The sequence below is a fragment of the Phacochoerus africanus genome, chromosome 8 (genome assembly GCF_016906955.1).
Source record: "Phacochoerus africanus isolate WHEZ1 chromosome 8, ROS_Pafr_v1, whole genome shotgun sequence".
Classification (NCBI taxonomy): Eukaryota; Metazoa; Chordata; class Mammalia; order Artiodactyla; family Suidae; genus Phacochoerus; species Phacochoerus africanus.
The window spans coordinates 54,026,524-54,052,717 of NC_062551.1; the positions used below are offsets into that span (position 1 = coordinate 54,026,524).

Sequence of the window (26,194 nt, forward strand, 5' to 3'; positions counted from 1 at the left end):
CCCGCTGAGCAAGGCCAGGGATCGAACCTGCAACCTCATGGTTCCTAGTTGGATTCATTAACTACTGCGCCACGATGGGAACTCCCCGCATTCTGTTTTCTTAATGTACACCTAAAAATGTATTTGGGGAGGGCCCATTTTACATGCTTCTAAATTAAAGCAACATCGTAGTTGGTTGGAATTTTCGAAAATGGCTGCAGTAACATTTCCCGTTGATTTCATTCTCCTTTCTATCCCCATCTCGATAATGGTTCTATTCATTTATTTCAACCAAACCCTTAAGCCCACTCTTTTTTTTTTTTGTCTTTTGTCTTTTTTGTTGTTGTTGTTGTTGTTGCTATTTCTTGGGCCGCTCCCATGGCATATGGAGGTTCCCAGGCTAGGGGTTGAATCGAAGCTGTAGCCACCGGCCTACGCCAGAGCCACAGCAACTCGGGATCCGAGCCACGTCTGCAACCTACACCACAGCTCACAGCAACGCCAGATCCTTAACCTGCTGAGCAAGGCCAGGGATCGAACCTGCAACCTCATGGTTCCTAGTTGGATTCATTAACTACTGCGCCACGATGGGAACTCCCCGCATTCTGTTTTCTTAATGTACACCTAAAAATGTATTTGGGGAGGGCCCATTTTACATGCTTCTAAATTAAAGCAACATCGTAGTTGGTTGGAATTTTCGAAAATGGCTGCAGTAACATTTCCCGTTGATTTCATTCTCCTTTCTATCCCCATCTCGATAATGGTTCTATTCATTTATTTCAACCAAACCCTTAAGCCCACTCTTTTTTTTTTTTTGTCTTTTGTCTTTTTTGTTGTTGTTGTTGTTGTTGCTATTTCTTGGGCCGCTCCCATGGCATATGGAGGTTCCCAGGCTAGGGGTTGAATCGAAGCTGTAGCCACCGGCCTACGCCAGAGCCACAGCAACTCGGGATCCGAGCCACGTCTGCAACCTACACCACAGCTCACGGCAACGCCGGATCGTTAACCCACTGAGCAAGGGCAGGGACGGAACCCGCAACCTCATGGTTCCTAGTCGGATTCGTTAACCACTGCGCCACGACGGGAACTCCCCACTCTTGATTCTTTCTTTCACATTTCATCCACAAGCAAGTTCTGTCAGCTTGACCTTGAAAATATACTCTGGATCTGATCTTTCGTTCCTCTGCCATCACCATTCTGTCCAAGTCACCACCATCTCCATCTGGGCAATCTCTTTAAACGCAGACTAAGCAGGGAGTTCCCGTTGCAGCACAGTGGACATGAATCTGACTAGTATCCCCGAGGATGCAGGTTTGAGCAGCCTCGCTCCGAGGGTTAAGGATCTAGCGTTGCTGCGGCTGTGGTGTAGGCCAGCAGCTGCAGCTCTGAGTCGACCCTAGCCTGGGAACTTTATATGCTGCAGGTGCCGCCCTAAACAAACAATCAAACAAATAAATAAAAGACCTAAACTCCCTGATGGCTTTCAGGGAAGGGTTTTAAAGATGATGGCGATGAGGATGGTGAGGATGATGGGGGTGAAGGGGATGAGGATGATGGTGTCGGGTGGTTGGCGGAGCTGCGAGCTGGGGTGTAGTCATCACTGGTGGAGCAGAAAGAAAAAACAAGGTGGAGGTAAAAATCAGTGACTGGAAAGAGCAAACAAGCTATGTGGTAGCAGAGAAGGGAGGGAGAGAGACAGGGGCTGGGTGGGTTGAGAAGAGAAAGGAGGGCGACGGGGAGGGGGGAAGCACACAAAAGATATTCTTCTCCAGCCTCCCCAGTGACTATGAGTGGATCCTTCTGGGGAATGTCTATGAGATAGATTGGTCATTTGGGTATTATGTCATAGATTCTTGGTCTTTTTCATGCTTCCACTGAAATCATGGGATGGCAGCTTGATGGTGGTGTGGGTCCCTCTCTGACTTCATCCATCCTGGGCAGCGCCCCCATCAGTCCAGCCCTCATTTTTCCCATCCCCTTGGGTGGGGAGGGCAGGCCTCTCCTCGGTGGTGGTGGCAGCTGGAGGAAGCCGCTGAAATATCTGGAGAAGAGCTAGGGGATAGACCGTGGAGAGTGCGAGTGCGGGACGCAAACCCATCCCTCAGCCTCTGGATTCAAACCTGCATGCTTCACCCACATCTCCACCTTCCCAGGAATGCCTCAGCCACTGCCCCCCACCCCAACTCCTCGGGCCCCGCAGGCTCTCAGCCCAAGGCTGCCCTCCTCCAGACAAATGAGAGATGGGGACAGAGTGATAGGACACAGAAGCAGGCAGAGCTGGGAACAGACTGATAGGGAGAGAGACACACAGAAGCGTTGGAAGGGAAGCAGAGACAGAGGAAGTCCTGCCAGGCCCCTTCTGACCTTTCCCACCGGTGTTCAGCCCGACATGAAGGCTCCTGCTGCCACCCGCTCCTCCAGCCCCGGATTCTGCCACACAGCTGGCACCCACCTTTTGCTCCAGGAACCCTGAGCTTACAAGGGTCTCCAGATGGCAGCACCCTTCACACTGCCAGACCTGTGTGTGTTCCTCTCTACGAGGGTGCTGTTCCAGAAGGGTCCTCTGACCAACTCCTCCTCATCCTTTGAGTCTTGGCAAAAATGCTTTCTCTGATCATCCAGTCACATTTCCCTGTAGCTTCTGGTACTTTCTGGGAATCATGACCCTCCTATCCCCTGTGCCATTGCTGTGAAAGTATTTATCCCCCTGCACTGGGACCCCCTCTTTGCAAATGAGTTTCACCAGAGCAAAGATTGTGGCTCTTTAATTTTTTTCAACCGTGAGGGCACAGGCTGTGGACATATCTGATTTAAAACCCCACTCCAACACTTCTTTTTTGGCTTTTTAGGCCCGTACCCGCGGCATAAGGAGGTTCCCAGGCAAGGGGTTGAATCAGAGCTACACCACAGCCACAGAAACGCAGGATCCGAGCCGCATCTGTGACCTACGCCACTGCTCATGGCAACGCTGGATCCTTAACCCACTGAGCAAGGACAGGGATCAAACCTGAGTCCTCATGGGTACTAGTCGGGTTTGTTACCACTGAGCCACGATGGGAACTCCATCCACTCTGACACTTCTTGTCTGTGTGACACTGGGCAGGTCACTCCCTTTTCTCTGATTTTTAATTATTTCCTCTGGGAAGTGAGGATGACACTTCATACCTGATTGGGTTGGAAGACACTCAAGATTCCCTTTGCCTCATGGTAACGATCATTTGTTCCATTCCATTCATTTTATCTTGGATTTTTTGTTGTTTTTGCTGCACCCGCCATGTGCAGAAATTCCTGGGATAGGAATTGAACCCGTGCCACAGCAGTGATTTGAGCCACAGCAGAGACTATGCTGGATCCTTAACCCTCTGAGCCACCATGGAACTCGTATCTTGGATCTTTAATGTTCGTCAGAGTTTACACACTTCAAGGAACTAGGATTATCAATCAGTAGCTAATAATGGTGATTAATATTTATTAGCAGGTGGAGTTCCCAAATAGATCCATGTTTGCTTTTTAGGACACACCTGCATCGGCACATATCACATGCCAGGTCTGGTTTGTGGACAGTGTGTGACCCCTTTCATTCACACTGGGCTGGAGGTGCAGAGGAGGAAACTGACAGCCAAGACAGGGGATGTCATGGACTCTAGGCCTGTAACACATAACTGATTCCCACTCGTAGTGGACACTGCTGACGGCCTGCCCAGGTCCCCTCAGACTCCTCTCGCCAGTTCAGTGTACCTAACACCTGCTTCTGTGTGCTTTAGGCATGAATCATGCCTTGTTTATTTTCTGCGTTGCTGGTGCTTTGACATCTGGGACCTTGCTGACATTGGAGGGCCTGCCCATCCCAGGGCTGGCCAATTGCTAGAGAAAAAAAAAAAAGGACTTACAGGAATTCCCTGGTGGCTCAGTGGGTTAAGGACCCGGCTTGGGTCACTGCTGTGGTGCGGGGTTCCATCCCTGGCCTGGGAACGTCTGCGTTCCTCAGGTATGGCCAAAAAAATGGACCCATATGTAAACACACCTTTCACATGCCAGCCAACCAGCCCAGAGCCCACACCCACAACCACTTCCTTTACTGAGCTCGTACACTTCAGGCCACTACTCTCTGCCTAATTACCTCAGAGAAAGTTGCAGACAACTGAGGACAGCCCCTATGCCCAGAGCCTGCTGAAATTCTTCAAACTAGACACTCCCAAGCTTACCCCGCCTCATCTGTTCCTTCCCAAGGAAACCACAGTCTTTACTCTTGCCCAAGCTCCTCCTCTCCCCTTCCACCTCCTGATTGACCCTGGTGCTTCCCCGTGGAGCCCTGCATAGCTTGGTGCGCCCCCTTCCTTTGGGATCTGTGAAGATAACAAACTGTCTTTTCAATAGCAATTGTCTCCTGATCTGTTGACCTCACCATATCTGAATAATCATGAAACCTACATTTTTAAAACACTTTGCTCCTAATGGCTTGCCCTGAAATCTTGTTTCCAGTACCACCCTTGGGCTCAAGGTGCCAGTGAGCTTATGTCCTGCCCCTTCTCGTGACCCGTGGCCCTTGACTGCCTAGAAGGGTGTGGTGGCAAGTCTCCAAATATAATCCCCAATGACCATGCTCCAATATTCATCCATTTGTGTAGTCTTCTCCCATGGTCAGCTTGGGCTGCCCTAATTTGCATTAACCGACCAATAAAATATGGTGGAAGTGACATTGTGCCAGTTCCAAGCATTGTCTGTAAGAGACTGGACCTTTCTGCTTCCTCCCCTAGGAATGCTCACTTTGGGGAGCCCTGAGCTACCATGTAAAGAGTCCAGCTCTCTATTGGCAAAAGGAACACATGGAGAGGGAGAGCACCAATGCTACACAGAGAATGAGAGAAGTTCAGGTATCTCACAGACCGTAGGGTGAAGCCTACCAGCCATTCCTGCCAAGGTGCCAGACACATCTGAGTGCGCCATCTTGGATAGGCCAGCTAAGTCAGGCCCTGGGATGAATGCAGCTTTAGTTGGCATCATACAGTGCCAAGGAATGGCCTCACTGAGCCCAGTCAATCCATGGAATTGTGGACAATTGTTGACAGTTATTAAGACTCTAAATTTTGGGGTGGTGTTATTCAGTAATAATAAACCCAAATAGGAATTTCCTTCCACTTCAAAGGCCCAGTTCCCTTTGCCTCAAGGTGGGAAAGACTCTGCAGCTTTATCTTCCAGAGCTCCCTGTGGGATCAGGCTGAGGTTGGGACTTCACCTGAACTCATGGTCTTGCTCGTCTTCTTCCTCATCACTGTCAGATTTCATCTGTTCTTTTATTGGTTTCTCCAAGGGGCATTTCTTTCTTTTCTTTCTTTTTCTCTTTCTTTCTTTCTTCTTTTTCTTTTTTCTTTTTTTTTTTTTTTTTTTTGCCTGTCTATTTAGGGCCACACCCGCTGCATATGGAGGTTCCCAGGCTAGGGGTCGAATCAGAGCTACAGCTGCCCGCCTACACCACAGCCACAGCAATGCCAGATCCTTAACCCACTGAGCGAGGCCAGGGATCGAACCTGAAACCTCACAGTTCCTAGTCAGATTTGTTTCTGCTGCACCACGACAGGACCTCCAGGGCATTTCTTTAATAAATCACAGATACACGATTCTTATCCCAGACTCTGCCTCCCAAAGACTCTGACCTCAGACACGACACATCTGATTTGTCTCATCTCCAATCAGAAGCTAAGGGTCTGGTAGACAGTTCTCCCTCTCCACTCTTCCCTGCCCCTCCCCTGCCTCCAAAGAGCATAGACCACCTTCGAGGCTCCCCAGCAACAGGGAGACATCTAGGCGGTGGGATAGGGGTTGGGGGGTAAAGGTGGGGACAAAAACATCTATGAGATCTCTGAAGGCAGCAGCAAGCAGCTTGTTTGCCCTGGCCAGCAACCAGTGAAACCTCCTTGCTCCCAACCACATGACCATGGAAGGGGGTCAGGCAGATAAAAGTCAAGAGGTGGGCATGCTAGCAGCAGTTCAGAGGCCAGGTGGGGATAAGCGTTGTCTCTGAGGTTGTGTCCATGGCGGGAGGGGCTCTGCTGGTTGTTCCCACCCCTCCCTCGCGGAGTCATGTCTGTGACTTCCCCAGCCCTGCCAGTTCACAGTCCCTGCAAATCCAAACATCCATCACCATGGGTCCTCCAGCAGGTCCCACAGCCGAGTGCCACTGAAATCAGATAAGTCAGCAGAGAAGATGCTGGAGGCTGGGGGGCCACAGCCCAGCAGGGGACCCCCACTCAGAGCCTCCAGCCAATCCAAGGAGTCTGTGGGGCCCCTGGGAGAGTGGGACAGGGATGGGATTGAGGAAGAGAAAACAGATGAGAGGCCTTCAGAGTCTGGGGAGGGGGACAGCACGTCGAAGGAGCCAGGAAAGTCCAGGAGGATGGGGGGCAGTGGGTCTGCAGGAGAAGGAATGGATTGTGAGTTTAGGAAGGCAGCGATCCCTCCCAGCTCCCTATTCTTCCTTTCCAGAAGTTTAGGTATCCAGCCCACTCCTCCTTAGGACCCAGGAATTCAGACACCAACCTGTCCCTCCCTCAGACCCCGAAGTCCAGAACCTCAGCCCAAAGCTCAGAGTTCGGCTCTTACCCTCAGGTTTCACTTGATCCTCTAGGATGTCATCGATGCCCCGGTTCGGAAGCAGCTGTGGACAAGCAGAGGCGGTGTGAACCTGGGACTCCAGCCTGATCCTGACTGAGACCCTAGGCCCGCGCTCTCTCACTTGCGCTCTGCGGATCGCTTCCTGCAGCTCCTCCTCCAGTGTCAGGGCTGTCGAGGCTGGTGCTGAGAAAGGGATCGGCGCTGGAGCCGGAGCCGTCGTCGCAGGCGGAGCCGGAGCCGGAGCCATCACAACGGTTTCCGCGGCATGTGGAGGAGGAGGAGGCGAGTGAGGTGTTGGACTCGGCTTGAACTAGAACCGCCAAGAGGAAGAGTTTCTATAAGCCGCGCCCACTGGGAGCAACCTCACCCACTCGCAACCTGTGGCTCCACCCCCTGGTCCCGGCCAGGCCCTTCACTCGTTGACCCCTCCCTTCGGCCTCGCCCCCTATTCTTTCATTGGCTTCCCTTCCCTTAAGATCCTCCCCCTTTGCTCTTAACTACGCTCCCCACACTTCATTGGCTGTTCTTTTCTCGACTTCCTTTCCCCGTCCCGCTTTGTCTTCTCCTCATTGGTCTACACGCACATAGCCCCGCCCTCACCGATCCGGGCCTCCGGGCGGCTCCCAAAGCTTTGGCCCTGAAGCGTGGCCGGGGAGCATCCAGGGGACTGTCCTCGCGCCGCGGCTTTGGCCGCTCGCGGGGCGGGGCACCGCCGCGCATGCGCTCCAGGAGCATCGACTTCGTCCCAGACACCGGGAGGCCCCGCAGGCGCAGCTGCTGTCGGAGCTCTGAGACCTGAGGTGAGGGGCGGGGAGAGGCCTGGCTAGGCTCGCGGCCGGGGCTGAACTTTTGGAAACTGAGAGAGGAGGGACTGGGGTCTGATGGAGCGGGGGTTGCAGGGTTAGATTTCTGGGTCCGCACTGAGGGAAAGGGCCAACCTAGGAGGTTACTCCCCAAACTCACCGTCAGCTCCTCCAGTTTGAGGGTCTGAAGTTCCAACTTGTGTGAAGGGGGCGAGGGACCGGGGACTCCTGGTGGGAAGGAAGTGAAGGGAGTGGGCTTCATCCTGACGATAGTTGGGAGGGGGAAAGACAAGTTAGAAGGAGCAGAAAGAAAAGGCCTTCTGGAGTCCTCAATGACAGGGGCTCAGGAAGATGCGGGAAAGTGAGGGACCCGAATTCTGAATCTCCTAGGGCTCAAACACAGGAGGCTAGTTCCTGTGCATGGTCGAGGAGGAACTGGGGGGCTCAGACTCTGGGTATGAGGTCAGGATTCCTGCAGTAAGAGGGGCTGGAAACCTCAACCTGAGTCCTCGGGGAGGAGGGAGAGGAGTTCCTGGACCTCCCTGAGAACCAAAACGGGGGTCATACCTAGGAGGTGGCTGCTGTAAGTTTGTCCCTTCCCACAGAGGTGGTCCAGGGGGACCCAAGGCCGACCCTTCAGCCTGGGGGTCTGCCCTGGTCCCTTGTCTTGGCTCTGGAGGCATGTACTGGTGGTATGTCAGGTTCCCCTTGGGCTTGGGCTCCCTCCAATGCTGGGAGATCTTGGGAGACTCCTGAAAAGGCAGGTATGATGTCACATGCTATAGCTCGTTCCCACTTTCCTGCCCCTGAGCCCCATGCTAAGTGTGGGGTTAGCTTGTCACCACCAAAAGAAGCAAAATGAGCAGCAGCAAGGAAGACCAAGGCTAGACTCTTAGGAGGACTTCCCTTCACTCTGGTCAAAACTCACCTTCTTCAGGGACCTCCAAGGGCAGTACTCTGGCTCCGGAAGGACCCCAGGGTTGAAGAGGAAAGGGGCAGGGCCCGAGGGCGAGGCTGGGGCTGGAGCCAGAGCTGGGCCTGAGGCTGAGATCCACGGATCTGGGTCGGAGACTGGAGAGGCGGCAAAGGACCCTGACAGGTCTGCAGGCAACAAGCCAGGCAGGGAGGAACAAGGCTGTGTGGGAAGGAGGGCTCTGGAGGTCCCAGTTCCCCCAGGGTGCAGAAGGACAGGCAGCGAGTGAAACCCAAGTGGTGGGAGCTGGGTGCCTAGACTCCTGGATCTGAGGGTGCTAGGGACCCAGTCTTTTGTATGCTCAAGAGAGGTAGGAGGAGTTCTTTGTGGCACAGCTGGTTAAGGGTCTATCTTGTCACTGCAGCAGTTTGGGTCACTGCTCTGACGCAGGTTCAGTCCCTGACCTGGGAACTTCCACTTGCCTGGAGAGTAGCCAAGAAGAGAGAGAGAGAGAGGTAGGAATGACACCCCCAGTCACCAAGGGCTGTGGTGGGTGACGGCTGGAGATCACAGATCTCTGGGGTTTTGCTGGGACAAGGGTGGAGCCAGCACTCCTGGTTCTTGGGGAAGAGAGAGGCTGAAAACTGTGTCCTGAGATTTGTATGCATGCCAAGTATGGAGGCTGGGATGCCTGTCTTCTCCAAAGAAACAAGATTCATGCATTTCACTGCAGTGAGAAAAGCCCGAGAGCAGGAAGGAAAGCTCCTGGGGTGGGGCAGCCCTGGGACCTGTCCTCCCAGGTCCTGGGAAAGGACAGGATGGGACTTCAGTGTACCCCTGGGGCCTAGGGACTGAGGCTCGGGAACCAAGCTGGATATCTGGTGGCCACAGTCCTGGGTGCCCCGAGGGGAGCAGGGCCACCATCCCCGCCCTTTCAGGGCCCACACTTACTCGGGTCCTGATACCGTCTGTGGATCCGAAGCTGAAGGACTGTGGAGGGAGGGGGGAGGAGAAAGGCGGGAAGGGAGTGTCCAAGAGCCTGGCCTGGCAGGCGGGTGTGAGCTGCAGTTGTTGCTGGGACCACGTGTCCAGCCCCCTTACAAACCCCGAGAGCACAGGCTGCGGGTGGGCGGGCAGTCGGCTCCCTTCCCGGGCCTCCTGCCTGCTCCCTGCCAGCACAGCGCTGAAGGCCAGAGCTGCTCTGGGGCTGGGAGCCAGGCAGCGTGTGGGTGGGAGGCGGCCCTGCCCCCGGCTCCACCTGCCCCCTCACCAGCCATGCCCACCCATCCTCACCGTCTTAGTGTTTGTCCCGCGCCTCCTTTTCTCCGTGCACCCCATTTTGCACACACCCTTCTGTGCTACCTCCCCTCAGTCACCCCCTTGGCACACCAACCTTTAAACACGCATTTCCTGGGGCTCTGGTTTTGCACCTACACTGTTTTTGCCCACTGGTACCCTTTGCCCCTCTTCATGCTTAGCTCGTTGTCTTGGCACACACCCAGCCACGTGAACACACTTATTTGCACATTCACGATTTGCCCCCCCCCCCCAGTTTTGGAGCAAAGATCTCTCTTTGCACATTTCTGCTCTTTGTGCAAGTACACTCTTGCACACTCCTTGCTCTTTGGTTTCTGGTATCTTTGTACCCACCCAACTATGGAAGCACACTTATTTGCACACTCAAGCACGCTGTCTACTCAGGACTTGACTTCCAGGTATCCCCACGTGCACACTTTTCCACCTGCGCTGGGACATGCAGTGCACCCTTTGACCCTTTCGAGGCTTCCCAACTCACTGTCCCCTCCCTCACCCACAGTTCCACACCGGGCACTCTGAAGTCCCAGTGCTGGGTGCTCCTCCTCTTTGCACAAGTATCAGTTTAAACCCCTGTGCCTTTACGGTACCTGGCCCTCTGCACACCCACCCCGAGTCCACTCCCCACTGTTTGAGTGAGCATCGCACTAACCATTTGTACACTCACTGTCCACAACTCGACCGCTTTGCTGGAGCTTCCTTTATACACACAACTGATCTTTTGCACAGAAAACATATATGTCTCCTGGGTGTCACCGCCCCCCTCCCATCTCACCGCCGCCGTGCACACTCCCAGAGTCAGAGTATGTCCCCAGGACCTGGAGGACCCCTTCCCTACATTCATGGAGAGAAGCTTCTCACCCGATCGGAACTTGGAACGAATGATTTGGGAGCGCTGGGAGGAAGCCGCCAGGGTCATTGCCAAGGCTGGTCGGGGACCTGGACTGGGGAGGGCAGGGCCCCCACAAGAGACAGGGTCAGAGTGGAGGTCAGAAGGCATCCCCCGCGTGTGAACACAGCAGGGAAAGGGCCTAAGGAACTTAGAGAAGGGGGAGGCCTTGGGTGGTATCTTCTGGATCCTGGGGGAGGAGGCGACTGGGGGCCCAGACCCCTGGGTGTGAGAGACCAGAGGGCTGGGGACCAGGACTTCTGGGTGTGAGGGAGAAGGGGCTGAGGGCCCCAATCCTGGAGCCTGAGGGAGAAAGGACCTGAAGTCTGGGGCTCCTGGGTCCTAAGAAGGAGGGCACTGGTGGCCTGGACCCCAGATCTGTGAAAGGGGAGGAAGGAAAAGGGGATGAAGGGCAGGAACTCAATACTCCGAGGGGCCTAAAATCCAACCAACAGCCTTGATCAAGGGCAGGTCCCAGGGGAGCAGAATGGTCTTTTCCTCCTGCTTTTTAGAAGGGCGTGGGTGGGTGTCAGCCACCACGGTCGATGGGGAAGGGACTGGGATCAGGGAGGTGACAGAAGAGTTAGGGCGGGTTCCCCTCCCACCCCGCACCCCAGGGGCTTCTCACCAGGTGGGCTCTGCGCAGTCGTGCTTTGGAGCCGCTTCAGTCCCGCGATCTAAGCCAGAGGCCGCAGGCCCCGCCCCACCAGCCTTTAGGGGGCGTGTCGAGAGAGAGCGGTGGAGGCGGGCGGGGGAGACCGGAGCCCCTCCTGGCATCCTGAGAAGGGGCGGGAGCACGGGCTGCGAGGGCCTGGGGCGGGGCTGACGTCGGGGTTCCTGCCTCCTCCTCCTCCGCATCCCGGAGTGGGGCGGGGCAGCGGGGGTCGGACTGACAGAAGCAGGTGCCAGGAGAGGGGCTCAGGGTGAGCAGCAGCGGCAGGTGGTCGTGCCCCGGCCTTGCAGGCAGGTGCCACCTGTCGCTTACTTTTTCCCTGACGCAGCAGCGGGAGTCGGATTCAGGGGAGTGAAAAGTTCAAACTGGAGCCCTGGATTCCTGGTTCTGAGGGAGGAGGGGGCTGGGGACCTGATTTCTGCGTTCGAAGAGAAAGGGCCGGGGACTTGGACTCCTGGGCCTGAAGGAGTGGGTTGGGAGCTCCGTACTCTGGGGTGTGAAGGAAGAGGGATTCCAGAATAGGGACAAGAGGTGTTGAGACTCATCGGTGTGCTCGACAGGCAGAAAGGGCCAGAAAGACTTGGAAACCCAGACACCTGGGTCTGAGAGAGGAGTATGGGCTTCGGAGGTCACCCTTCGAGTGTTGGCTATTTCCCACTGGCAGGACTGATCTTTGGCAGAACAAGTTTAAAGCCCTGTCCTTAAATGCATGGGAGGCCCCCGTGCTCCTGGGTTGGATTACATGCAAGAGGGCAAGCTGAGGCCGTGGCTATAAATACCTCGGCGAACTTGGCAGGAGCCCAACACTCCCGGCAAGGGCCCTGATGCCTCATTTCACAGAAAATCAATATCACTACCGCTCCCAAGTCTTAAGTGAGACGTTGCCAATACGACAGATACCTTTATTGCTGCTGGTACTCAAATCCCAAACCCATCTTCCCATTGTCCCATCCTCTACTACTCCAGAACTCAAACTCCCAGTATTCCACGCGGGGGGGGGGAACTACAACTCCCAGAAAGCTTTGCGCTCGGGTGGGCTCCAGTGGCTAGAAGCCGAGGAATTTTCAAGGTTCGCGCGTTCGTTCGATATGGGTGTTCAAGGAGGCGTGGTGACGGGAGGTCCGTGGCGATGATTGGCTGGTAGTTCCTGCTGCTCAAGGTCCCAGAGGAGGCGGCGGAGCCTGCGCAATTCACGATGCAGGGCATCGTCGGTCACCAGACCGGTGAGGCAGAGGCGCGAGCTGCCCAAGGGCAGGATGAGGGGAGGGTGGGAGGAGAAGCTTTCGAAGATGTCCCCTATGAGACCGAAGAACAAGGAGTTAAGCTCTGAAAATGGGCATGAGGCAGCAGTGTCGGGGAGAGCCGAGGCTGCGTCACACCCGAAGGAAGGAAAAACTTAACACCCCCCACCAACAACTCCTGTAGCAGGGTCCCCACAAAGGCTACCCTTGGGGTGCCCAAGCATCATGGGAATTGTGGTTCAGACTATGCAAGGCCACTGTGGCCTGGGAAATGGGCGACCTGGTTGGGTTCTTGGATCCGTAAGGAAGGGCTGGGCACTTCATTTTACAGATTCCTTAGAGTGGAGAGGCCTGGAATTTGGCCTCCTGGGTGAGGGGGGTAATTTGCGGGGGAAAGAGGCTGAGGGCTGAATCCCTGTATCCTGAAGGAGAATCCTGTATCCTGGGATCCAGCACTTAGATCCTGGGAGGAGGAAAGGGTTTGGGTCCAGAATCCTGATCAGAAGGCTGTGGATTGCTAGGTTCTCAGGACCTAGAGAAAGCTGACAGTCCCAATGCCTGTGTCCCGATTTCTCCCCACCTGTGTCCACAGCATCCCGCTCTGCAGAGGGAGGATCCCAGGCAGGTGGAGGCCCGCGGCCAGGACCCAGCTGGTAATGGCTGAGCAAATGGTGGAGCTGAGCAGGGGTCAGTGTGGGATGGTCAGTTCGTAGGCTGCTCCACGAAGCCTGGTGGGAAAATGGGATGAGAGATCCTGAGGAAGGCCCTCCATAGAGGGCATGGATGTAGTGGGTAGACAGTGGTGTCTGTGCGGTGTCTTCTGGGCACTGTGAGGCCTGTTGTCACCAAAGAGATGGTGGGAAAGGGCACACGCTCGGCTTTAAAAAAGAAAAATGTGTCTGCTTCAGAATACATGGGGAGGTAGGTGTGGGTGGAGAAGAAACAAAACTGACCATTAATTTATGTTACTATGGCTACTTTTCGGATCTGCTTGAAAATTTCTTTTTCATTTTTTAAATTTTTAAAAATTTTTTGCCACTTGTTGGGCCGCTCCTGTGGCATACAGAGGTTCCAGGCTAGGGGTCTAATCGGAGCTGTGGCTGCTGGCCTATGCCAGAGCCACAGCAACGCCAGATCCGAGCCACGTCTGTGACCTACACCACAGCTCACGGCAACGCCGGATCCTTAACCCACTGAGCAAGGCCAGGGATCGAACCCGCAACCTCATGGTTCCTAGTTGGATTCGTTAACCACTGAGCCACAACAGGAACTCCTCTGTTTGAAAATTTCTGAACCTAACCTAGATCTAGGCAACAGAATCACCAGGGTGGTTAAAACCAGAGACTCTGAACCAAGCAGACTGCTTGGGTTCAAGGGCCCCAGACCGCTCATTACTGAGCCACTGTGCTCACTCTCCTCACCAGCAAACTGGGGGAGAACAGCAAGTACCTATTACAGTTGTTATGAAGATGCGATATGGCAGGATTGTAAAGTACTTAGAACTGGCCTGGGCTTATTAAATACTCTGTAAAAGTTTGATACTTAAAAGTAAAAAATGAAATCAAGTGACCAGTTGTGTCTGATTTTCAGTGTCTTTGAACAAAATTGTTGATAACTTGCTTCATGGGGCTTGGTCAGCATTCAACACGAAGGGCTAAGCACAGTGTCCAGCATGTGATTTATGTTTTAACTGCCACGTTCCTTGGTCCCGCACAGACCTCCTGAACCACATGTCTGAGGAAGAGGGCCCTGGAAACTATTATTAATAAGTCCCGCTGGGATTCAGCTGCAACTGAGTTTGGGCATTAGTGTAGCTGGCTCTCTTCTAGCTGCTGATGGTGTCTGAGCTGGGACTGGAGATTACATGACGTCCAAGGAGATTCAAGGGTGAGCTAAACACAGAGGACGGCTGAGTGGGGTCGGGGAGTCAGAGGTCAGGGGTCAGGAGTCACCTTGAGCAGGGAGGTGCGAGGCACGCAGAGCAGGTTCACGGCCATGGAGAGTTTCCGGAAGAACTCAGTGGCAATGTCGCCCAGGCCAGCCCCTTGCAGCCAGTCCAAAACAAGGTCCAGGTTGGTTCGGATTTGCACAGCTCGGGACCATTGATAGAAAGGTCGACCTTGACCTGTGTGGGAAGTGTATGAGAGGCAGTGGGTGCATGGACCCTACCCTCCTGCCTCTCAGACCTTTCCTATCCTTGACCTTCAGGTCTGGAGCTTGCGCTCCAGAGTCCCTAAAACGAGGCCTGAGCCTGTAAAGGGTCTTAACCAACATAGGTTTCAGTGGCTCCCATCTCTGCCTCTAGGTCTCCTTCCACTCCGACCCTCACCTCGTTCCATCAGCGAGTTGAGAAGGGACGCATTGGAGAAGAAGAACAAGTAGCCGAATGTCTGAGACACAAGATCTGGGTGCAGCTCGCACTGGCTGGTCAGTTCCAGGGCTGCCTGGAACACCCCCAGGGTAGGTCTCAACCCAGGAGGCATGGCCCCCAGCTCAGCGCCAGGCCCCGGCAGCTCTGCCCCAGCTGTGAAAGGGTTACTATCCAGGAGAGCAGGCAGCGTTGAATACAGAGTCTGAGGAGATACAGAGATGCAAACAAGTGATCAGACTACAACTCCTTAGAAGCTTCAAAGTAGTAGAACACAAAGCCACTGGGGAACTCCACCAAAGTCTTCTGGGAATTGTAGTCCATTTTGCCTCAAACACCCTAGAGTGCTCCATGAGCAAATTCCTATTTTCCAGAAGAGTTTCTAGCATTCACCAAGCCTTGGACACCTCAAGTCTTAAGAACAGCTTTCCAGAAGTGTCTTAGGTGTTTTTTCGTTTTTTGTTTTTTTCTTTTTAGGGCTGCACCTGTAGCATGTGGACGTCCCCAGGCTAGGAGTTGCGCCTACACCACAGCCACAGCAATGCCAGATCCGAGCCACATCTGCAACCTACACTGCCATTCACGGCAACACCAGATCTCAACCCACTGAGCAAGCCGAAGGATCACACCTGTATCCTAGTCAGGTTCGCAACCCGCTGAGCCACAATGGGAACTGCCATCTTGGGTGTTTTAAGACCACCTTTGGCCTTACAGGACTTGTAGTTCTCCACAGAGATAGCTCAAGGAGGACAAAGGACGTTGAACAAAGAGGCTCCCATCAATCAAAGAATTATTTATCCAGAATTCCCCAAGGAACAGAAAAGAATGGCGAGTCAGGAAGTGGGAGTGGGGTGGCAGTTAGCCAGTGGAAAATGAGATCAGGCCAAGGACAGGAAATGAGGTCAGAGCCAAAGAAGAAATAAAACCACACTTGGCAGGGATGCACAGGAAGTGAAGCCTTAGAGGAAAGGCTTCACAAATCAAGGCTGCTCAAAGAACAGAGAGACCATCTACCCCAAAAGATTCCCCTTTCATTTTGCAGCTAGAGAATCAGGCCCATCAGAAGCCAGGAATCCTGCGAGTTTCAAGACGCAATAGTGGTCAAGAGTGGTAGCGGTGGACTGGGGCAGAAAGCAGGTCCTGTAGGATGGGAAGTCCAGGGAGAAAAGGCTCAGAAAAGGGAATGGATTCAGAGCTACAGGAAGCAAGGTCAGCAAACCCAGGAAGTGAGACCTGATTAAAGAGGTTTAGTTTACATGATAGTGCCTAGTAGTATTTGATCTCTCTTTTTCTCTCTCAAACCTATCAGTGACTTAAGAGTGGACTTGGAGGGGAGTTCCCGTCGTGGCGCAGTGGTTAACGAATCCGACTAGGAACCATGAGGTCGCAGGTTCGGTCCCTGCCCTTGCTCAGCAGGTTAACGATCCGGTGTTGCCATGAGCTGTGGTGTAGGTTGCAGACGTGGCTCGGATCCAGCATTGCTGTGGCTCTGGCGTAGGCTACAGCTCCGATTCAACCCCTAGCCTGGGAACCTCCATATGCCGCAGGAGCAGCCCAAGAAATAGCAAAAAAAAAAAAGAGTGGACTTGGAAAACAGGGGCTGGAGAAGGGGTAATGGTGACAGAACCAGGCAGGGAAGTCACCCTGGCAAGAGGGGATAGTACAAGAGATAAGAAGAGAAGTCAGAAAGGCCGGAGGTGATGTAAACTCAAACAGGAAGTGGTATCAGAACAGCAAAGTTCGAGGGGCAGACATGGGAAGTGACGTCAGAGAAGCAGGCAGTCTTGCTGGGTCTCATAGGAAGTGGCATCAGAGCCATGTGACAACGTCCAAACCTGAAGTGCGGCTATGCCAGACAGGAAACAGGTCAAGACCAACCTTGGTGAGGTAGTAAACAGACTGCTGGAAGGTACACATGATGACCTCATCCAGAAGGGCCATGGCCTCGTCACATAATTCCAAGTCATTGCAGAGCTGTGGATCTGAGGACAGGCATAGGAGTGAGAGGGAGAAGCAGAGGCTGCCAGGCCGGAGTCCCGGTCCCCAGGTGCCGAGAATGGCAGGGAGCTTGCATGAGCACGGGCCTGGGGTCCGAGCTCACCCTCCTGGTCTGCCTCCTTCTCCATCTCCAGCACCTTCTCCTGTACAAAGCTCAGCAGCTCCGTGGTGTTAGCCATCCACAGCATGAGTGGCCGCAGCTCCACAGACACGGCCTCAGGGGTCAAGGGCACCTCAGGAACCCCCTCGGGGTGGCTAGGAAAGGAAGAAGAGACCTGTGATCCTTGCCCAACCCCCACCCCAATGTGCAAACCTGGAGAGATCTGGGGTCCGATGAGGAATGAAGTCCAACCTTCATTTCTCAACTGGAAAATTCGAGTCCCCCAAAAGCTTGCACTAAGACGCGCATGGAAATGTGAACACCAGAGCTGGCTGCAAATCCTGACCCCTGCATCCCTCCAGGCCCTTCTCCCCAGAGATTCTCTTACTTTTCTGGCTGACGGTCTCCGATTTCCTTAATCTTTTCCTGTGGAACAGTAAGATCAGAATCAAGGTGGGGGGGATGAGGAAGACAGATCCGTGAGTTAATGCCCTATTTTTTTGTTGTTGGCAGAAACTCTCCCCACTTTTCAAATGGAGTCTAATTCTCAAGCTTCAGAATAATCAGCCCTCTTGACCTTTTAAAACACTCACCCCTATGACCATGAGTGGTCTGTCTCCCTTTGGGTCTGCTTCTGATCAAATGGAGTTTCTTCCTACCCCCCAAAACTTCCTAAACCTTTTCTCTAGCCCCCAGCTTAGTAGGGTGGAACTACCCTCAAAAAACTCTGAATGGCTTCTCCCTGGCACATCCATCTGTCAGTCCAATGGGTTTGTTCTCCCTTGCCTCCAAGAAGGGTCTCCCGAACTAAAGCTCCAAGCTTCAAACCCAGTGGGCCACCCCCCTCACTTCTCACAATGGTCTCTTCTAATTTTTCATCCAGTGGGAGCTCTTTCCCCCCAGCATCTCCCAGAATGGTTTTTCCCATTATCCCACAGCTGCAAAAGTAGGTACTACTGTACTGCCTTCTCTTTACCCACTGTGGATAAATCCACAACTCCCAGCATCCCGTGGGGCCCCTTAATAGCCCACGCCCCTCTTGAGGTATCCTGGGAGATGTAGTTTCGTCCTGCCCAACTATGACACTAAGGTTGGAGGGGGCGGGAGGAGGCTGAGGAAAGGACTTGGGGCGCAGATGGGGCGGGTTGGCGGTAGGGGGCGCTCACCCAGACAGCCTCCTTGATGAGACGGGCCAGGCGGCCCAGCAGGCGCGGCAGGTGGCCCAGCTCCAGTTCCCGGGCTGAATGCTGCACACACAGCGCCAGCAGCGTGGCGGGCCCTAGGGGTGGCAGGTCCCCGGCGCCAGTGGCCGCGGTGTGGACGATCTCGCCCAGCAGTGACTCTTCCTCTCGTGGCCGGAAGCGCAGCACGGGCTCTCGGCCGTCCAGGTAGGCCGCCAGGGCCTCACCGCGCTCCTGCAGGCCACGGCCGCACAGGCGGCAAGAAAAGGCCCAGCCGGGGCCCGGTGGTGTGGCCCCGGGGCGCGCAGGTAGCCATGATGGGCGCGCAGGCCCCGATCCCCCAGAGCGGGGATCCTTGTACATGAATAGGAAGTGCTCGCCCAGCCCCAGCAGGTCGCCAGGATGCAGCTCGGCCTCCCGCAGCAGGAGGCAGCCGTTGTGCGTGACTGGGGCTCCCCGGGATGGGCGCACCATTGCCGGGGGCTCCGGACCCGCACGCACTGTGCAGTGACGTGGCAGGATGTCGGGGGCGTTGAGAAAGGTGTCCACATATGGGGCCGGAGACGCACCGCGGGCCGAGGAGTTCCCACCCCTGCCGAACACATGCTGCTCCCGGGATCATCACATACACCACGAAGTCCTGCAGGGAAAGGATGGACACCACTCCACGAGGAAAGGATGCTTCCAAAGGGATCGCTTTCCCACCACTGCCTCTCGCATCACCTACATCTCTTGAATGAGCGCTTCCAAAGAGAGGTCCCGGGACCCCAAAGGACTCACTCATTACCCCCACCTCCCATGAGTGGACTCTTCCAAGGCGCTTCTTGTGGTGGGCTGCCCATTACATCCACCCTGCAAACTAGATACGAGGAAACTCCCTTCTTGCCATGAGTTCTACCATTTCCCTCCCTCTGAGAATGGATGCATCCCAGATCTTTTTCCAGTGGACTCTCCCATCGTCTCAGCTCCTCTGAATAGACTCCTTCAAGGCAGTCCCTTCCTAGCGTGGACTCCCCCATAACACCCAGCCCAAAGAATGGGTTGCTTCCAAGGACATCACATCCTCGTTACGAAAATGGATTGTCCCACTACCCTCACCCTCAAAGAATGGGCTTTCCCCAAGGAAACCTTCTTTCTCCTTGGAACGCTCCCATTCCCTTACCCTGGCCCCACTGGCCCATCCCTCCACCCCTGTCATGGAGGCTTTCAAAGACATTTCCCCTGCCAATAACAGTTTCTTTCAATGTTCTCAAGGCAAGGAACAGATACCTTTAAAGAGATTCTCCCTTTGATCAAAGTTTCTTCTATTATCTCCACCCCATGAATGGACACTTCCAAGGAGACCCACTTTGAGACTCATTGTTTTTCCCACCCCATGGTGACTTAACTTCCAAGGAGACATAATCCTACAATGGACTCACCTATTCTCCTTACTCCCATGATGGAAGATTCCAAAGATACTCTCCCTTCCGCTACTGGAGGCTCTTGATATTCCCATTGCCAAGGAGATCTCCATAGAGTGGCACTTCTAGTAACCCCATCTTATAACTAGATTTCTCAAGGAGACCCTCTTGTAGTGGAGTGCCCCATTTCATCCAGCAGATGAAACGAAGCATTCCAGAAGACCCTTCCTAAAAATGACTCTCCCTCTGCAACCTATTAAAATGGAAGCACTCAGTTTGGCCTCCCTCCTAAAAGAGACCCTTCTCTTTCCCGTTCATGGCTGAGAGAACAGTCATCCTGGATACTCATAAATCCCCTTCCTACACCAAACTCTCCCACTGCCTGTATTCCATGGATAGACATTGCTAAGTCCCCTTCCTACAATGGATTCACTCATCTGCCTCTCAAGAAAAACAGACCCTTCCAGTCTGACCACCTTCTTTTTTTTTTTTTTTTTGTCTTTTTGCTATTTCTTGGGCCGCTCCCGCGGCATATGGAGATTCCCAGGCTAGGGGTCCAATCAGAGCTGCAGCCACCGGCCTACACCAGAGCCACAGCAATGCTGGATCCAAGCTGCGTCTGCAACCTACACCACAGCTCACGGCAACGCTGGATCGTTAACCCACTGAGCAAGGGCGGGGACTGAACCCGCAACCTCATGGTTCCTAGTCAGATTCGTTAACTACTGAGCCACGACGGGAACTCCCTGACCACCTTCTGAAGGTAGGCCCTCCCATTTTCCATCCCTGTCTGTGGGAATGGAATGATCTAAAATACACGACCCCCCCTCCTTAGAGTGGGCTCTCCTGTTCCTTAATCTAAGAATGGATTCTTCCACGGCTTCCATTGCACCTACAGTAATTCTCAGATTACACACACCCATGCAATCAAATTCCTTTCTACAAGAGATCAGACTCTTACTCCTGTCCCCAAGGAATGGACACTTCCAATGAAGCCTCTTCCTTACAAAGAAATTTCTCATGAAACCCACCTGAAGAATGGATGTTTCCAACGTTTCCATCTTTTCCCATAACATACTCCCTTATACGGAGTTCCCGTCATGGCTCAGCGGAAACGAATCTGATTAGCATCCATGAGGATGCAGGTTCAATCCCTGGCCTTGCTCAGTGGGTTAAGGATTGGGCATTGCCCTGAGCTGTGGTGTAGATCGCAGATGTGTAGATTGCTGTGGCTGTGGTGTAGACTGGCAGCTACAGCTCCGATTAGACCCCTAGCCTGGGAACCTCCATATGCCATGGGAGCAGCCCCAGAAAAAGCAAAAAGACAAAAAAAAAAAAAACAAAAAAACCTCCCTTATGCTCCTAGAATAGATTCTTCCAGTTTGACCACCTTTCCAAAATAAAGCCTCTTATTCTCCAACTGTGTCTGGAGGAATGGGCTGTTGTAATAAATATGATCGCCATTCTACAATGAGCTTACCCTGTCCCCTTGCCCCAACAAGGACAATGAATTCCTTCAGTGAAAGCTCTTTGAATAGTTTTAACCTCTCACCCATATATGCAGCCAAGTCACCTCATCCAGTTGGATCCTTCTCTGAGAGTAAAAATGGAAGTGTTCAATAAACTCCTCCACCTTCCAGAGTGGGCTTTCCCATTGATTCCAGTGCTACCTGTTGAGCTTGGCTGTACCATTTTTACCCAAAAGTGGACAACACCATAACTCCTTAAGGATACTCCTCACTTCCCCTCCCTCCCTCTCCCTCTTTCTCTCTCTTTCTCTCCTCCCCACACCCCCGCACAAATATTTCCAATATTACATCACTATCAATGAAATAACTTCCAACTGACCCCCAACTGCTAATCCTTTCTCCTCCTCTGCCCCCGACATTCAAACAAATTCTCCTATTGCCACCCAAATACGTAAACGAGAAGAGCCACCTGCCCCCATCAACGATGGTGAAATCGTTTGAATGAAAACCATCAACTTTTACAAATGATTTAGTCCTCTCCTCCCAAGAGAATATAGGCTTACCCAGAAAAGATTCCAGGCATTAATCAAATTATCTCCCTTCCACCAGAAGATACTCTTCCATTACCCTACCCCAAGAAATAGAGGCTTCCAAGATCTTTCTAAAATATGCTCTCGCATTCTTCCTGAAGGAAGACAGTGCTTTCCCCCAACTTTGAACGAAATAAATCATCGCCTACTTGTCCCTCCAGCGAAATCCCTCTCAGCCATCTCCACTTCCCCCACTCTCTTCTCTGACAGTATCTCCTTCCCTGGGACCTGGCTGGGACCGTACTTTCCGGCATATGGAAGATTAACACGACCCACGGAATTCTGGGAGTTGTAGTTTTGTCGCCCTTCAACCTGAGGATGCGGCATAGGACTCTCCCGGTAGAAGAGGATGTGCCTACCTGGGCGTCTTGGTAGCCTTGCAGTAGCAGGAAGTAGGGGCGGTTGCTGGGGGCCTGGATGAGGCACTGGGTCAATTGGTCAAAGTCGCCGGGGTCTACTGGTCCGATTTGGGCGTCGGCTGCGCCTGGGGCCATGCTAAGGGCCTGCTGCCTGCGCTCCTGCTGCCGCCTCCGCCGACCCTGCAGACTGAGCTCCGATACGCTGCGCCGCAGGGACAGGTTTTCTGAGCGCTCCTTGCCCCCGGACCCAGCCGGGGGCCCTGACCCGGACCCCGGGCTAGGGCTGGCCAGAGCCGCCCCACCAGACGCCGCCCGGGAGCGGTTCTTCTGTGGCCGCCACGAGGGGGCGCCGGTGCCTGCGGAGAGAGACGGGGAGTGATGGATGAGACTGAGACAGAGGAGGCTCAGCTGGAGATGATAGCCAACTGGATGTGAGGATGCTTCCCACATTTCGTTTTTTTACATATGCTGTTCCCTGCGCCTGGAACATACTTCTTGCCTGACTCTTACCCATCTTGCAGTTTCAGCTCATAAATTCATTCATTCTTCCAATTCGTTGTTAGGTTTTTTGTTTTTGTTTTTGTTTTTGGCTGCTCCCGCAGCATGCAAAAGTTCCCAGGCTAGGGATCGAACACGCGCCACAACAGCAACCCAGGCCGCTGCAGTGCCCATGCTGAATCCTTAGCCTATTGAGCCACACGAGAACTCCTCAGTATTTTCTGAACAACTCCTATGACCTGGGCACTGTTCTAGGCACTAGGGACTTTGCAGTGAACCCGAGAAGATCCTCCCCACAGGGAAAAAGGAACCACCTCCTCCTGAACACCCTTTCCTGACCTTCCAAGTTGAAGCAGAGAAGGGCACCACTGGGCACTCTGAATGCTGCCTGGGCCCAGCACAGCCCTGGCACCCAGTAGGTGCCCAGTGGAAATGAACAAGTGAACTGATGTATTTCTTACTGGGCTGTGAAATCTAGGAAGGCAGGAACTTCATCTGTCAATGTCCCCATTGTAGTCCCCCAGGGCCCTAAATCCTATGTGACCCATAGTAGGCATTTCATGAATGCTCTTTGGGAAAAAAAAAAGGAAAAAAAACAATGATGGTTATAACCACTTTTTTTTTCTTTCTTCTTTTTCTTTTTAAGGCCACATTCAAGGCATATGGATATTCCCAGGCTAGGGGTCGAATCAGCCTACACCACAGCCACAGCCAGATCCAAGCCATGTCTGCTGCAACCTACACTGCAGCTTGCAGCAATGCTGGATCCTTAACCCACTGAGCGAGACCAGGGATCGACCCTGCATCCTCATGGATCCTAGTCAGGTTCTTAACCCGCTGAGCCAGGACGGAAACTCCCTGCCGTTCTTTATTTAACAATTACTATGTGTCAAGCCCTGTGCTAAAAACCCTTTATTTGCACTATCTCCTTGAATCACCTAGGATTTGGCTGTGTTTAACTGGCAAAGAATGGGTTGGAATCCAACCCTGACTTCGAAGCCTGTGAGTGTAACTGCGACACCACTCTGTCTCACAAAGGAAGGCTCAGGAACAGAAAAGCAGTGAGAAGGCTCCCTGAGCAGGCGCCACCCCTGCCAGGCTCTGCCTCACCTTTGCTATTTTACCACCAGTGCACCTGTGCTCCCATTCCAGCCCAGGCCTTCTCAAAGACCAGGCCCCCAGGTAGCCTGATCCTTGGCCAGTACCAATACCTCTTCATTTCCCATGCACCACCCTCAAGCCCCCACTCAAGCTTTGCAGCCAACCCAGCCTAAGGCCACTCGTTCCAAGACCCACTCCTCCGAGACTCTGCCCATTCTTAGGCTCTGATCTGCCAGCCCATGTCCTCACTTTCCAGGCCCGTGCCCCTTCTAGCCTCCATCCACAAAGGCATTGCCCCTCACAAACCAATTCAACCTACTACTACTGACAGGCCTCCCGACATCAGGACCACTCACCTGCTCCGCCCTGTATCTCTTCCTCCCCATTACTCCATTCCGCGTCCCCGCCCCAGTATCGCAGGCCCTGCGCAGCGACGCTGCACCTATCCCAAGGGCAACGACCTCCGGCCTAGCCCACCTGGCTGACCCGAGTCCTGTCCCAGTTTCGTCTTCCCCTAGACCCAGGGCTGTATCGGCCCCACCCAGACCTCTCTCGCGGGCCCCGCCCCCAGCCCGCCGTCCGGTCCCACCAGCTTCTCAGCCCCCGCCCACGCTGGCCCCGCCCCCAAGCCCCCGCCCATCCCTCTCCGCTGGCCCCGCCTTTCAGCGTCCGCGCCGCCAACTCACCGTCGCCGTCCGCCGCCCCGAAGGCCTCCTGCTCCAGGCGGCGCGCCTCCTCGCGGCCGCGAAGCTCGAAACGCCGCGCCCAGCCGGGCCGCGCCCGCCACAGCTCCTGCACCAGCAGCGGGCGCTCGGAGTCGCCCAGCACTCGCAGGTGCTCCGCCCGCCACTCGCCGCTGCCCACCGCGCCCGCCCCGGGCCGGCCCAGCGCGTCGCACAGCGCGAAAGCGTCCACGCAGCTGCTCTCGCCGGGGCCGCTGCCGGGGCTGCCGGCCAGCCCGTAGCGCTCCAGCGCCTCGGCCACCAGCTCGCGCGCCGTGGAGCGCGCCGTGGCCAGGACGCTCTTGTAGTTGGCGCCCGAAGCCAGCCCTGCGCCGAAGATCTTGAGGACCCCCGGGGGCGCCGTGGCGCGGGCGGCCAGTGGCGGCTCGGGGGCCACGCCCGCCGCCAACTCTGGCAGCTTCTTCTCGCTGGCCCAGCGCTGAGCTGCCCCCGGGGTACCGGGACCTCCCGCGCCGCCGGACCCCGTGGTGCCGGTCCCCGAGCCCCGAAAGAGTTGAGAGATGCGCTTGGCGCGGCTCCCCGAGGCTCCCCCAGCCGCCTTGACCGCACCCACTCGCCGCAGCTCCACGTGCGGCGGCGGCGGGGGCAGCGGCTCGCTGCTTCGGCTCCCCGTGTCTGAAGACGAAGACCTGGGGGCCCGCCGGGGAGCAGAGACGGGGGAGAGAGAGACCCCAGAAGACACGCAGAGACAGGGTGGGGAGTTAGAGAACGAAGGAGGGGGGCAAAGACACAGATGGGAGCAGAGTCTCAGAGCGAGTGGGGGACAGACACCCACAGAAGGGCGAGAGATGCGGGGTATATAGAAATGGGGGGGGGCGCAGAGGCCAGAGGGGGAGGGGGGGAGAGAGAGAAAATAAATAAATAAATAAATAAATAAATAAATAAAGGCAAGTCCCACAGAAGGAAATTCCAAGAGGTGAGCAGGCAGGGGAGGAAGGAAGGTGAATCAAGCTGCTGCTCCTTCTGTGTCCCGGTCCCCCGTCCCCGTGTCCACCCGGCCTAAGCCCACCTCCCGGACCCACACTTGCCCCATCAGGCCCTGTATCACTGGGGCCCACTGTCCCCTACTGCCAGCTCACTTGCCCCTTCAGGACAGGAACTGGAGCCAACCCTTTCGGGGTCCTGGGCATTTTCCAGTGGAGGGACCGAGTCCCAAACGGGGCGAGACCGGAGGCAGGTGGGGTGGGGCAGGAGTCGGGCAGAGGTGGACACTCACTTGACAGAGGCAGCGCTGGGCCAGCGCCGCCCCAGCTTGGCCAGCTGCTTCCTGGGAGAATTGATCCACAGGCCCACCGGGAGATGGAGCTTCCCGAAGCGGGGGCTTCCGCCCTCCTTCCGCTCACCAGATAGCATGGCCCTAAGGGAGAGTGGGTAAGGCCCCCACTCACGAGGCTTGAAGAGCTAGAGATGGGGGTGGAGGGGGACCAGGCCTCCTAAGTCAGAGGGAGGAGGGGGCTGGGTGGGAGAGAGGAATGGGGCCCCGGGTGGCTGGGATGGGGACCCACACCTGGGTCTGAAGGAGGAGGGGTCTGGACCCTGGGATCCCCGGCTCTTACCCTGTTTCGGGTCCCGGCAGCACCCGGGGCCCCTGGCTCCTCTTGCCCTGGATGGTTCCTGACCCCGCTGCTCCTGTTCAGCCTCTGCCTCGGCCCCAGCTCCCAGCACTGGGTGGGGGACAGGAAAAGGCAGAGGAAACCGGCAGGAAGAGCGGGGAGGGGGCGTCCTGTGAGGGGACCGGGCCTGGGGGAGGAGATCTGGGGAGGGCTGGCCCTGCCCCACTCCTTGATTCTGGAATCACATCGCAGCCAGTGGGCCCCTTCCAGGACCCAGGGGGCCAGGTCCCCAGCCCCTCCTCCCTCAGTCGGGAGAGAGTCCCCAGACGTCTCTAGGGGAACCAGGTTAGAATCCGTCCGGAGGAGTGCGTCAGATACTTAGACAGCCACATTAATCTTTATTTTCT

The 26,194-nt window shown here is 54.9% G+C and overlaps 2 protein-coding genes and 1 long non-coding RNA gene across 7 annotated transcripts; 1 reads left to right on the forward strand and 2 right to left on the reverse strand.

Moving 5' to 3' along the window:
• Positions 1-1,436: 1,436 nt before the first annotated feature.
• On the reverse strand, positions 1,437-11,960 carry MAMSTR (MEF2 activating motif and SAP domain containing transcriptional regulator). 5 transcript variants are annotated; one of them, XM_047789937.1, is made up of 10 exons: positions 11,139-11,941; positions 10,483-10,565; positions 9,259-9,297; positions 8,323-8,495; positions 7,962-8,146; positions 7,555-7,657; positions 7,192-7,386; positions 6,713-6,901; positions 6,580-6,634; positions 1,437-1,579 (listed from the first exon to the last, which is right to left on the reverse strand). In XM_047789937.1, the coding sequence occupies exons 1-10, from the start codon at positions 11,366-11,368 to the stop codon at positions 1,476-1,478; spliced, it is 1,356 nt and encodes a 451-aa protein (XP_047645893.1). In that variant the 5' UTR covers positions 11,369-11,941; the 3' UTR covers positions 1,437-1,475. The 5 variants fall into 5 exon arrangements, with proteins under 5 accessions (XP_047645893.1, XP_047645892.1, XP_047645891.1 ...); XM_047789935.1 differs by lacking the exon at positions 1,437-1,579 and adding an exon at positions 5,562-6,389 and having other exon boundaries at positions 11,139-11,910; XM_047789936.1 differs by having other exon boundaries at positions 6,580-6,901; positions 11,139-11,960.
• Positions 7,257-22,444, forward strand: LOC125132550 (uncharacterized). The gene is made up of 3 exons (XR_007136274.1): positions 7,257-7,391; positions 14,730-14,884; positions 21,744-22,444. It is a non-coding gene; the product is annotated as an uncharacterized LOC125132550 (long non-coding RNA).
• RASIP1 (Ras interacting protein 1) lies at positions 12,072-26,170 on the reverse strand. The gene is given in 13 exon segments (XM_047789932.1): positions 12,072-12,479; positions 13,005-13,152; positions 14,377-14,549; positions 14,754-14,997; positions 16,671-16,774; positions 16,894-17,045; positions 17,279-17,316; positions 18,057-18,689; positions 18,691-18,711; positions 21,893-22,248; positions 24,178-24,863; positions 25,451-25,591; positions 25,791-26,170. Coding segments are annotated over 12 exon segments (2,892 nt in total). The 5' UTR covers positions 25,588-25,591; positions 25,791-26,170; the 3' UTR covers positions 12,072-12,279.
• Positions 26,171-26,194: the final 24 nt, after the last annotated feature.

Excerpts from the sequence above, each read along its gene's own strand:
- MAMSTR (XM_047789934.1), bottom strand. The coding sequence starts at position 11,368 with ATGCGGAGGAGGAGGAGGCAGGAACCCCGACGTCAGCCCCGCCCCAGG. Across the intron at positions 10,566-11,138 it reads GACTGCGCAGAGCCCACCTG|TCCAGGTCCCCGACCAGCCT; the intron begins GTGAGAAGCCCC and ends TGCCCTCCCCAG. Across the intron at positions 8,147-8,322 it reads CTTGGAGGTCCCTGAAGAAG|GAGTCTCCCAAGATCTCCCA; the intron begins GTGAGTTTTGAC and ends CTGCCTTTTCAG.